The sequence below is a fragment of the Gymnoscopelus braueri genome, assembly GCF_963280865.1.
Source record: "Gymnoscopelus braueri genome assembly, chromosome: 18".
Taxonomy (NCBI): Eukaryota; Metazoa; Chordata; class Actinopteri; order Myctophiformes; family Myctophidae; genus Gymnoscopelus; species Gymnoscopelus braueri.
Genome location: NC_137618.1, coordinates 12465396 through 12478240, shown reverse-complemented (window position 1 = coordinate 12478240; position 12845 = coordinate 12465396). Strand labels below are relative to the sequence as shown.

Genomic DNA, 12845 nt, shown 5'->3' with positions numbered 1-12845 from the left:
ACAAGCTCACAGCACATCACTTAGTGCCGCACTGCGAGCTTGTACGTCGGCTATTTTTGAAAATATTGGATTTTTGGGGGAAATATTCGGAAAATGTCAAATCATTTTGATAATTCAGACAGAAATCTTCTCTTCTGGAGGTCCCTGGCACAAAACCTTTTCAGATGGGGGTCCGGGGCCAAATATATATCAATTTGCGGTCCTTGGCACAAAGACGTTTGAGAAGCACTGGTTTAATGAATGGTAAAATCATTTCATGAAGCGTTCTAAATGCAAATTCTTAATCTTCAAATGCTTTCCTAACATTAATGGTGTTGTGTTATATATATATTTTGTTTAAATGTGTTTAAAAAGCTCTATACTCTTGATAGTAGTCATTGTTATAGGGTGTTCAGTAACGGGTCTTGCCATCTCTCCAGCACTTTAGTGAGCACAAAATAAATTTTCATGCGGGACACCAATTTCATCCAATCAGGAGAGAGACCCCATTTATCAGCTTCAATTTGATAGTGTTCCAGTTACAATGTTGTCTGCTAACTTTTTTTTTGTTTCATCACTTCCAATTTCACGAGTTTATCCTGCACACTGTAGGAGTTCTCTCTCCTGGTTGGAGAAAAATGGTATTCCGTCCTGAAAATGTATTGTATTTCTTTTGTGACATTTGCAACAAGCCTTTGTCATACAACAAGGCAATCAGGCCCCAGATGCCTGCTCCGAGAGTTTTCTCACCTTTAACTCAGATATTCAAATGCAATGAATTGCGGGATTGGGCTCTGGCAAAATAAATAATGCTCAAGAAATATTCTTTGTCCAAAAAAATCGAAATGAAAATAAAATAAAATAGAGAGAGAAGCTTTGCATGTTTTAATGTTATAGACAGATGAAGGAAGGTAAGTAGGATTGTTGGGGATGTGCTGAACTAAAATACAACGTGAAAATATACCCGAGGAATCAGACATTAAAAAAAGAAATCCATAATTTTATGATTCATATTAAATGTTTCTGTAGCGCATTCACCATTCATTTGTTTGATAAAGTATTAACTAAATAGATCAACTCAAAGCATAATTGCCTTTTACAAACATAACATTTTCAACTGACACTTTCAACAAACACAATTCAATAAGCTGTAGTTCACCCCAAAACTGCTGGGCCGACCAAAGCCCAAGCGATGCCCCATTTAGTAGCTCTGATTCTCTACCTCCATACGAGATGAAAAACATTAAAATACAGAATGAATTTAATGACCCCACTAGCTTCTTGAATGTGGGTCACATAAATTTGGGACACCCCCCCCCTCCCTTCTCCATTTCAGCCTCCCTCTGTCTGCAGGGCTGGCGGTGACGGAGAGATGAAGCGGGGATGAGGTGTATGAGATCACACCTTGGTGTGGCATTGTTGACGGCAGAGAAGAACAAAATGTAGGGTGAAGATGTTTTTCTGTTTCCCGTACATCCATCACCACATCCCTCTATCCGTCTGGCCCCTTTTTATATATATATATACTGCTGCATTTCTCTCCTCTTTCTTTTGCCATGTAATATAGTATCTGTGTTGCTGTCGGGAGGCAGAAACATCTTATATCCATATTTTTACTTTTTGTGTTTTTGGGTGAATTGACGCCCTACTTAAATCATACTACAGCGTCAGACAAAAGCATCAAAAGTAGCAGATCTGCAAGCTTGAAACGTGCCTCGAACATGCAGATCTGCTACTTTTGATCCTGATCCTGTGTTCCTTGTGCTTAAAGTAACAAATGATATCTCGTCTGATCTGAAACTTCATATTCGATCAGTTTAACTATCCCCCCCCTTCTTTTTGTGCTTTTCACCCCTTTTTCTTCCCAATTTAGTCGTTATACCAATTGATTGTCACTGCTGTCGTATCCTACTGACTCACCTGCCAGTGAGGAGCCCCCGCCGAGAGGATGCAAAGCCTCCATCCTACTCCTCCCGCCCAACACTCCCCGCTGACAGGGAGTACGTGCACTGCAGTGACAAATGTCAATCTCCCCCCGTTGCGTGTTGTGAGCTTATTATAGATGGGCTATTTCTTCCTATTTTCTTTTCCATTTCTCTCCCATTTTCCGACCGTCAGTTCCGTCTCTGAACACACTGGAGGTTCCAGAGCATCTCCTAACCTTCCGCAGGAAAACACCGCGGAATGATCATTAAAACAAAACGACAACAAAACAAATAGAACACTGTGGCTGTAATGAGCGTAAACGTAGGACACAAACACGGTGAACAGAGAGCCCAAACCTGCTGTCAATCGAACTGAATTCCAGGGTGTAAACATTGCAGCCATGCAAAACATTCAACTGTAGAAATGTAATACACTTTTAATGAGGTGTTTTACACTTATACTTCAAGACAAACAACTGGACATAGTAATTATTTCTGATCTTTACATAACGCATAATGTAACTTAACTGCCTCAGACATATCGTCTCTGTCGGGTGGAAACTATGTTCAAAACTGTAACTTTTCAGGCTTCAAATGAAGAAAAAAGGAAAAGTAGCAAATCAACAAGCTCAGTTTCGAGCTTGTAGATCTGCTACTTTCGATGCTTTTGTGTGACACTGTAATAGGATTAAGTAGGGCGTTAAAAAAACACAAAAAGTTTAAATCTGGAGATAAGAGGTTTCTGGCCGACAGCAACGATATACTCTCTCTCAGGGTCTCTCCCTCTATCTCTCTCTCTCTCTCTCACCTGCAGTAAAGTAGGAGATATGTTATTAGCTCAGATCTCTCATCCCCTCTTTCTATCCTTCCTTCCATTATTATGCATCTGTCTGTCTTTCTCTCTATCGCTCTGCAGAGGACAGATCATCACTGCGGACCAGTTGGAGATCCTGTCTGGTAGCTTTTATGTTGAGTGTGCCTATGTCCTCTCTGTCTGTCTGTCTGTCTGTCTTTCTGTCTGTCTGTCTGTCAGAATCACAGTGGTTCTCAAAGTGGGGTCCGGGGACCCCCAGGGGTCCTTGAGGGGGTAACAGGGGGTCGCCAGCTGAAGGAGTTAACATAGCATCCACAATCATTTTAGCCACTTCATCCATTTATACGTTGGCTATTCAAAAATAGCAGATCTACAAGCTCACAGCGCATCACTTCGTGCCGCGCTGCGAGCTTATACATCTGCTATTTTTGAAATTCTTTGAAAAATATCGAAAATGTTTTTGTTTTTTTTTACACAAATCTTCTCTTCTGGGGGTCCCTGGCACAAAACATTTCCAGAAGGGGGGGGGGGGGGGGGGGGGGGCGCGGCCAAATACATATCAATTTGAAGGTTTGAGAACCACTGGTTTATCCGTCCATATATCTGTCCATCGTTGGGGGACAGGTCATTATTCAGACCGGCTCTGTACTGGTCCTGCCACCTGTCAGTGTTCATGTCCTCTCTGTCCCTCCCGTGTCCCATAAGAGAGTCCTTCATCACTCCTCACCACTTGGTATACTATAGGATGTGATGTGTGCTGTCCCTAGTTGGCCAGGAGGCCATCAAACCTCCGCAGCAGCAGGTGCACTCACTGCTGACTTCAGGTCAGTTCACGTCCATCAGGTACACACCCCACCAACCCCCCCACCCCCCCCACCCCCACAACCAGTGTTGCGAGAGAAATAAGCAACCAGGCCTATGAAAACAAGCCCAAAAGAAGCGACTATTATAGGCCACAAGGACACTTTGAACCTACTGTATATACACGTACACGTCAGCAATTTTTAAATAGCAGATCAATTTTCAAAGAAAAATCTTGAAAATTTATGTTTTTGAAATATTTTAAATACACAAATCTTGTATGGGGGGGGGGGGGTCGCTGGCACAAAATATGTTCAGATCTGTGGCCAAGTACATATTCATTTGGGGGGGTCCTTGATACCACAACTACACTTTAGAAACAAGCCCGAAAAACCTCAACCCGCAACTACCAATATTTACAAGCAACATTGGGAAAAAAACAAGCCCAAAGTCGCTTATAATAAGCAGACATGGCAACACTGCCCGCACACACACCCCAGTCTCCCCTGACCCTCACTGCGACAGACAACACAAGCTCGGCTCGTCTCTCCTGACCCTGGAGGCTATAGGGTTATGTCCCGCTATACGGTAGGTTAGCTGGCACGCCTGCACGCACACAGGTGATGAATGGTTATGATGGGGATGCTGCGTTCCACACCGGCTCCACCGTGGCGTGCCCTCTCTGACTTCCAACGTGACACATCTACATATTATATGTTGGGTGTCTGCATGTGTCAATGCCCCACTAGAGGCTTGACAGCCCACTAGAGCCTTGACAGCCCACACCACGGAGCTGTGTGTGCAACCTATTTAGTGGAAGAGAAACAGAACAGCTGTCTGCACGGACACAGGGTCACACAGAATATCGTCTCTGTCCGGGTGGAAACCTCATAATGTATAAAATTGTGTTGCGGATTAAACTTTTTTTTTTACTTGGTCTGCTCTTTTTTCTCTCCACACCAAACCTCTTTGCCAAAAATAGCCGATCTACAAGCATCACAACGCCTCGCAGCGCGAGGCGTTGTGAGCTTGTAGATCGGCTATTTTCGGCTAATGTTCCACTCAGAATAGGGATTCTAGGATTCAAGTGGTTAATGTAAAAAAGAGAAAAATCCTATCACACAAATATTTGGCGGACCCCCTATAGTAGCTCTGAGGACCCCCTAGGGACCCCGGACCCCCTGTTGAAGACCGCTGCTTTAAAGGATTCAAATCCAAAAAAGGCAGATCCGCAAATAGCAGATCCGCAAGGTCGAAACGTGGCGCGGTTTCGAGCTTGCGGATCTGCTACTTTTGATACTTCTGTGTGACGCTGTAGCATGATCAAGCAGGGCGTTCATTTACGAGAAAAAAAAAACGATCAAAAGTTAAAATGTGGAGATAAGAGGTTTCTGCCTGACGGCCACGATATACTAAATTTACAGTGTCCCCTGGAACCCCCCCCCCCCCCCCCCCCCGAAATCAAACTCATATCGGACGGGAGGAGATGAAAAATCACCCCCCATATCTTCTGTCGGAAATATAGTGCCGCAATAGTTTTGTACTAAACGAAAAGGACATGAGAGTAGAGTCAGGAGAGAGAGAGAGAGAGAGGGGGAGAGAGAGAGAGAGAGAGAGAGAGAGAGAGAGAGAGAGAGAGAGAGAGAGAGAGAGAGAGAGAGAGAGAGAGAGAGGCTGTGATAGAGTTCAAGAGAAAAAAAAGCGGAGGGCAGCACGCTGCCTGCACCGGAGAGATGAGGAGAGAACAGAGGAGAGATTAAAGAGGAGGAGGAAGAGGAGGTGGAGGCAGTGACCAGGGGGACAGCGGGGACGCCACAGAGCATACAGAACAAAGGAGAGGAGAAGAATGGAAAGGGGAGAGGAGGAGAGGAGAGGAGATAGGGAGAGGAGAGGATAAAGTAGTGGAGACAGGAGAGGAAAAGCGACAGGAAATGAAAAGAGGGAGTCAGGGACAAATAGAGCAGTAAACACACAATCCATCATGAACCAGTCTGACACCTCCTACCCTGAGGACATCATTCTACACCTCCTCCTCCACCTCCTTCTCCCTCTGTCCATCTCCAGTCTGACACCTCCTGACCGGAGGACATCATTTCTACACATCCTCCACCTCCTTCCTAACTGTCTGTCCATCTCCTTCTCTCTGTGTGTGTGTGTGTGTGTGTGTGTGTGTGTGTGTGTGTGTGTGTGTGTGTGTGTGCGAGTCGCATATAACATTGGTTCTCAAAGTGGGGCCAGGGGACCCCCAGGGGTCCAGGGGGTAGCATCACAATAATTTGAACATTTTTTTTTTTTTTTAACGTTTTTTTTTTAAGCTTTTTCTGCCTTTATTGACAGGACAGTAGGCTGACAGGAAACGGGGAGAGAGATAGGGGGGTGACACACAGCAAAGGTCGTCGGGATCGGGAGTCGAACCAGCGACACGCTGTCAAGCTGGATTACCAGCCTACAGTATGTGTATGTACTGTATGTGGCATGCGCCTGGACCGCTAGGCCAGCGGGCGCCCAATTTGAACCACTTTAACCTTATACACTTTGGCTATTCAAAAATAGCAGATATACAAGCTCATAGCGCGGCACTTGAGCTTGTAGATCTGCTATTTTGTAAAAATCGTGAACATTTGTGCAAACCTTTGAATATATATATATTTTAAAGCGAACATTTGTAACTCAAATCTTTGCTTCTTGGGGTTCCTGGAATCATTTTGGGGGTCCTTGACATGAAAAAGTTTGAGAACCACTGTTCACATAACACACTCTTTATCGTTCTCGTGTCTCCCCCTCTATCGGGGACAGTTTGTCCCTCCTCATCATCATCATCATCATGTCTCTCCAGACAGCAGGGACCGGCCATACTGTATAACCTCCACTGCACCCCTGTCAGCCCTCTGTCCCTCAACTCGCACCGTCCTCTCCCTCTCACACCCCCTCCACCAACGCTGTCCTCCTCCTGCCTCCTCCTACATCCTCCTCTCATCGGTATGCTACCCACACCACCCTCTGCTTCCTCTCCATCCCAAGGAGCCTCCATCGTCTTGTTCTCTCCTCTCTCAGCGTCCTAGTGTCAGAGTCCCTCCTCCCGTCCCATGATGCTTTGCTCTGTTCAGGGATGACTGGAAAATTAAAAAAGCAAGTACTCTGAAGGATTCATCACTCTCGTGTGTGTGTGTGTGTGTGTGTGTGTGTGTGTGTGTGTGTGTGTGTGTGTGTGTGTGTGTGTGTGTGTGTGTGTGTGTGTGTGTGTGTGTGTGTGTGTGTGTGGCAGCCGTCAGGGGATAAATCCCATTCGGCGACTCAAGTGTATGGATTTTAATCGCGAGACGGACACATTTATCGATATAACATCGCTGATGTGAAATAATGACACACTGTGCTCAGTATGTTGTGGTGTACAGTAGGTTAATTGTCTCTGCACCAATGGGACCATGAGACATACAGTATACTCCTGCTAAAGGTACTCAACAAAGGATATTTTCAGCTGTTCTGCTCGTCACAACAGTAAAGGGGGCGGCAGTGGCTCAGGGGTAGAGTGGCCAGGTAGAGTGAACTGGAAATCGCAAGGTTCCGAGTTCAATCCCGGGCTGGGGGGCTCGGGTTAGTGTCGAAGTGTCCTTGAGCAAGACGCTGAACCCCTAATGCTCCCGATGAGCAGGTTGGTGCCTTGCATGGTTTCCTCCGCCATTGGTATATGAATGTGTGTGTGAATGGGTGAATGTAATGCACAATCTATGTAAAGCGCTTTGGATAAAAGCGCTATATAAATGCACCATTTAAAGCCTGATTCATACTTCGACACGCACCGAGAATAGCAGAGCTACAAGCTCACAATGGGTCGCATCCGAGGTCTGCTATTTTCGTCCGTTCTTGGCGCGTGACACCATCACGTGATAGAGCATAGCCTAGGCTTTAGACACATTGTCACCTGAATGAAGGTCTTTACACTAAATAAACGACTAAATAAATAACAAGAAAATGTGAAATACTTGCCGGTTGTATATTTATGTATATAAAGGTTGATGCTTCCAAAGAAAAAACAACGCACATCCTCCGCTTCTTGGTGCCGAGCTGAACTACAGACGGGGGGCTCGCAACTCACTTTTAAATGCTCCAAAAGTTTATTTACGGCAAACAGCAGCAGATACGACGTTTCGACCCTTGCGGTCTTTTTCAAGTATATGCTCATATACTTGAAAAAGACTGCAAGGGTTGAAACGTCGTATCTGCTGCTGTTTGCCGTAAATAAACTTTTGGAGCATTTAAAAGTGAGTTGTGAGCCCCCGTCTTGTTTTTCATAAGGTTGATGCCTCATTCAATACAGGTTGATTACTTTATTTGCGGTACGGAAACTCAGAAAAGGTTGACCCTGAATGATATCTTATCGCTTCATCACTGTGTAATATCCGTGTTCTGTGTCAAATGTGCTCATAACACAAACAACAGTTGGAGAAGATATCATTTTGGGCAACTTATTTGCGCGGGGAAAAAATGCCCCTCCCATGGTAGGGACCAATAAAGTAACATTCCAGTGATTTTCAACCTCAATTTTATTGTCCAGGTTGCCTAATGTGCATCTACAACAGTCTAAAAAGATTGTAAATGTGCTCTGTGGATCAAATTCTGTCTATTTATGATATTTCTGGCTGATATTTAGGAAGTCAGTGGTATGTGTGTCAAATAACAGATTTGCAATAACCAGTTACGATTTGAAATTGACAATAGTTTATTTCCTACTCTCTCTCTCTGCCCCTGCACGAGATATTACGTTATTAAACCTCAAAATTATTATTACTTCTGCTATTTCAAGCTCTATAATGCCGGAAATTATTTCTAGTTACGGACTGTCAATCCGGATGATAATGCAATTCATAGGGAACACAGCAGTTTGGTGAAAAAAGTGATGGTCACAAAATACGTTCATCTGTGGTTAAAATGATATAATTAGAGTTTCCCCTGGTAATACTGCACCTATAGGGTTCTGGTGAGAACAGTACAACATCTCTGCTGTAAATGTAACGCTGTAACTCTGAGAGTGTAGAAAATGGAACACAAATGGACAGATGGATGGGTCCATTTGGTTCCATTTGTTACACTGTCAGAGTTAAATTAACACTGAGGATGTTACAGTGTAGAAGTAATTGTGTCTCGGGGTGGATTTCACTGCAGAACAAAGAAATGGTGTCACTGAGACAAACGTACTCCCGAACGAAATGACATGAAAACTGAACAGAAAGACAGAGCTATAGAGGGAGGTAAGGAGGGAGAGAGGGAGGGAGAGAGGTAGGGAGGGAGGGTAGGAGAAATAGGGGAGGGGAAGAGGGAGAAAAGAGGAGGAGAGAGAGGAGAGAGTGGAAAAGGCAGAGAAGGCTTGTAGAAGGACAGGCAGATGGCAGGACAGGGTTAAAGATGGAGGGAGGGAATGATGGACAAATACAGGCCACTTTTATTACAGCTAGAGGGCAGATAACAGTGTGTGTGCGTGTGTGTGTGTGTGTGTGTGTGTGTGTGTGTGTGTGTGTGTGTACGGTGTGATACAATATATGACGTGCATTAGGTATGTGTGTGTAGTGTGTATGGTGTGTGTGTGTGTGTGTGTGTATGGTGTGTGTGTGTGTGTGTGTGTGTGTGTGTGTGTGTGTGTGTGTGTGTGTGTGTGTGTGTGTGTGTGTGTGTGTGTGTGTGTGTGTGTGCGTGCGTGCGTGCGTGCGTGCGTCCAGGGAGAGGGAGGGTCATCTCCCTGGAGATACAGTATGTTGTGACCTACACCTAGACCTACACCTCTCTCTCTCTTTCTCCTTCAGCCTCTCTCTGTTTTCTGGGCGTCTCCATAGGGTTTGGGTCATAAAAGAGTCCCGGGCTGTTCCATCAGTCTCTTTACATTGGTAATCTGACCCTCCCCTCGAAAACCCCTCCTCTCTTTCATCTCCCATACCTCTCTTCTCCTCCATCTCTCCTCTCACCCACCGCCGCCCACTGTATACCCTTCACTACAAACAAACCAGGTGTTACATCAAATAACACACACACAAACACGCCGGTATTACTATAAAGGGGTGTTGGGGGAAAAAAAAATCGATTCACGTATAAATCGCGATTGTTATTATCAACGATTCAGAATCAATTCACAATTTCCAAAAATCAATATGTGATATGAAAAGCAAGCTTACCATAATCATAGTCTTCAATCATATTCAAGGGCTTTAGGGGGAAAACGAAACTAACTCCAGTCACTTTCAGTTCAGCACAGTAGAGGGGAGAAGTGTGCGTCCAGCTGACGCTCGTTAATGTTACTTGCATCAAGGCAATTATGTAGCCCCTACGGAACCTCTCCCTCCGCTGTATAGCTCCGAGATGAGGTTCCTCGTTATTTCCTGCCGTTTGCGGTCGACATTGTCGCACATTTTCCACTTTACATGTTTCTTACCCCTTTCTGCACATCGTATCCAAAAAGTAAAGCATTTGCGCCACTCTCTCAGATGTTTTAAGTTCTAGCGGACCATAAAAGCTATCCAACGAGTTGAAGAAAGTATTTAATTTGCCTCGGTTTTCATCCGGTTCCATAATATTTTGCATTAGAAGATGCAATTCAACATTTGACCAGTAGGGTAATCAGTAATGTTATCTCTACGGGCGCAACTCTTGCGCAATGTCTTAAAAACATGTAACCGGATGAAAACCGAGGCAAATTAAATACTTTCTTCAACTCGTTGGATAGCTTTTATGGTCCAACGGCAGGAAATAACGAGGAACCTCATCTCGGAGCTATACAGCGGAGGGAGAGGTTCCGTCGGAGCTAGGAAATTATGTTGTGTTTCTGCATCAAATAACTACACCTAATCTAAGATATCATCAAAGCCAAGATTTTTTACAAGCAACCCTCTCTGGTATTGTATATTTGTTTGTTTGAGCTGTTGAATATAACTAAGCTTCACTTGGTTGTTAAAAGTCCAGGTGACAACAACATGACTGTTGAAATAGATAAAACTGATCATTTATACATTCTTTTTAATCGAATCGGAACCCCAAGAATCGGAACCGAATCGTGAGATAGCAGAAGATTGATTCACAGTTCCACTATATGTAGGAGGACAGCAATGAGTGGCTATTTTTTGTTATAAAACAAAACCTTAACCCCAACCCATGAAGCTAATCCCGTCCCCTGAATGCCTAAACCTAACCCCAACCTGAAACTTTTCCTAATCGTATACCTTAGCTCTAAAAAAAATCTTTGTTAACCATGAAAACGGCACCAACAAGGTTGATTTCTTAAATCTGGCCCTCCTAAGCAGGGGTGCACTGTTCGTTTCACGCGACACCACAGTGTTCCCACAGTTTCTTTCCCCCACACGCACGCACAGGTACGGATGAGCCAAGTACCCAAATGGCTACTTTGCATAACAGGTTTACAGGCGAAGTGTAAAAATGTGTCCTCACTCCTCACATACACGGTATACATGTATAAGCAACACAGCAATATGGCTACAGTACTGCTGCTGCTGGGATCCTATCTATTCTGCACGTAACAAGAATTCCACAGCCACCGTTGAAGAAGACTTGTTCAAAGCAAACTTTTTAGTTTCGCTACTGCAGCGACATCTCTCACACTATATCACGCCGACGCTGGTTGTGCACGTGCACACACGTATAGGGCTGTCACCATTACGAGTTGACGATTAATTGTCACTCAAATAATTGCGATTAACGATTTAATTGCGTGTTTGGCATCGTTGAATATTGGAACACATGAATACAAATTTAAATTTCTGTTTGCCTTTTAGGCTTCGTAATAAAAAATTACACAGGGCAGATATGACAAATAACTTAAATATACAAATACATTATTTACATATTTAATCATTTATACATGTTTTTTTTTATATTTGAAAATGTGTGAACATTTTTCGACATGGAAACGATTATGACGATTATGAAAAAATAATATTATAATTATAATAATATTAGCGATTAGGCTATTATGTAATAATTGTGACAGGCCTACACATGTAGGCGCGTGCACGTGACATACAACCCTGCTCCTAAGTATAGCAAAACACACACACACACACACACACACACACGCACAGCTTAGTAGTGACAGTACCTCTTGTCCAGAGAGGTAGTAGGCAGCCAGCAGTCCTCCAATGAAACGGATGTTGACCTCGAAGACAGACACCTCAGCATTCTGTGGACACAGAGAGCAGAGAAAGTCGATCAATGAGAGACAGAGACAGGAAGGGGAGGGGGGTACAGAGAGAGGGACGAGGGGGGGGGACGGGGGGGGGGGGGGAGTTTGGGGGGTACAAACGTGTGAGGGTAGAACGACACACAAGCCCACAGAGAGACAGATACTTCTATCCTTCAAACAGTTTATCGTCTCTGTCGGGTGGAAACCCCATATGTCCAAAAGTGTTACTTTTCACGGTTCAAATTCCGAAACGGCAAAAGTAGCAGATCGACAAGCTCAGCTTTTGAGATGGCAGATCTGCTACCTTCGATGCTTTTGTGTGACGCTGTAGTATGATCAAGCAGGGCATTAATTTACGAATAAAAAACACAAAATGTTTGAATATGGAGATAAGAGTTTTCTGCCCGACAGCGACGATATATTGCAGATAACTTTCAGTTCTCAGACAACACCGCTCCCAGTGGATGAGCAAGGTCATATATGATGTGGCCATTTGTATCCCTGAATGCTTTTTTAAACCACATTAACCCCTGCATCCCTATTTTGGGGACATTTTTTAAAGTTTCCTGTCACTATCAATTGAAAGGCTCCAAAAAGACATGCACGATTATGATGTGATCACCAATTTCCGCTATCCTTCGTACGGCAAAGTATATAGGGCTTAAGTGGTTAAGGCATGTACTTGTGTTTTATTGGACTATTAAATGGACGTATTCAATGATTAAAACGTTAAGAACTGACTTTCAAAATGAAACCGGGCAGATTAAACAAAAACATTTTCATTCAAATCTTTATTTAAATTTGCAACGCTATCAAGAGTTTCATAGAGATAAAATAAAATGTTAAAACCAAAATAAGCTGTGAATATGAGTGTTTATTCAGTAACAGGGGTCTCCCCGTCTCTCCAGCTCTTTAAACAGAAATGCATTTGCAGGTCGAAATTTTTATTCATGCTGCTGCAACACCTTAATTTCCCTTCAGGGATTAACAAAGCATGTTATCTCATCTCATCCCAATTACATCCAACCAGGAGAGAATTCATACAGGATAAAGGATAAACAAGTGAAATTGGAAGTGATTAAATAAAAACAATAAGCAGACAAAATTGTAACTGGGAGACTAGGGTTGTGGGGTTCTCTCTCCT

The 12845-nt window shown here is 43.8% G+C and overlaps 1 protein-coding gene across 3 annotated transcripts in view; it reads right to left on the bottom strand.

Moving 5' to 3' along the window:
- The window catches only part of man1a2 (mannosidase, alpha, class 1A, member 2), a 179829-nt gene that overhangs the window by 39573 nt on the left and 127411 nt on the right, over nt 1-12845 (bottom strand). For all 3 annotated transcript variants that reach the window (XM_080413101.1, XM_080413103.1, XM_080413102.1), the window contains exon 7: nt 11618-11698. In XM_080413101.1, coding sequence (XP_080269227.1) covers nt 11618-11698 — 81 coding nt within the window. The remainder of the gene's footprint in view (nt 1-11617; nt 11699-12845) is intronic.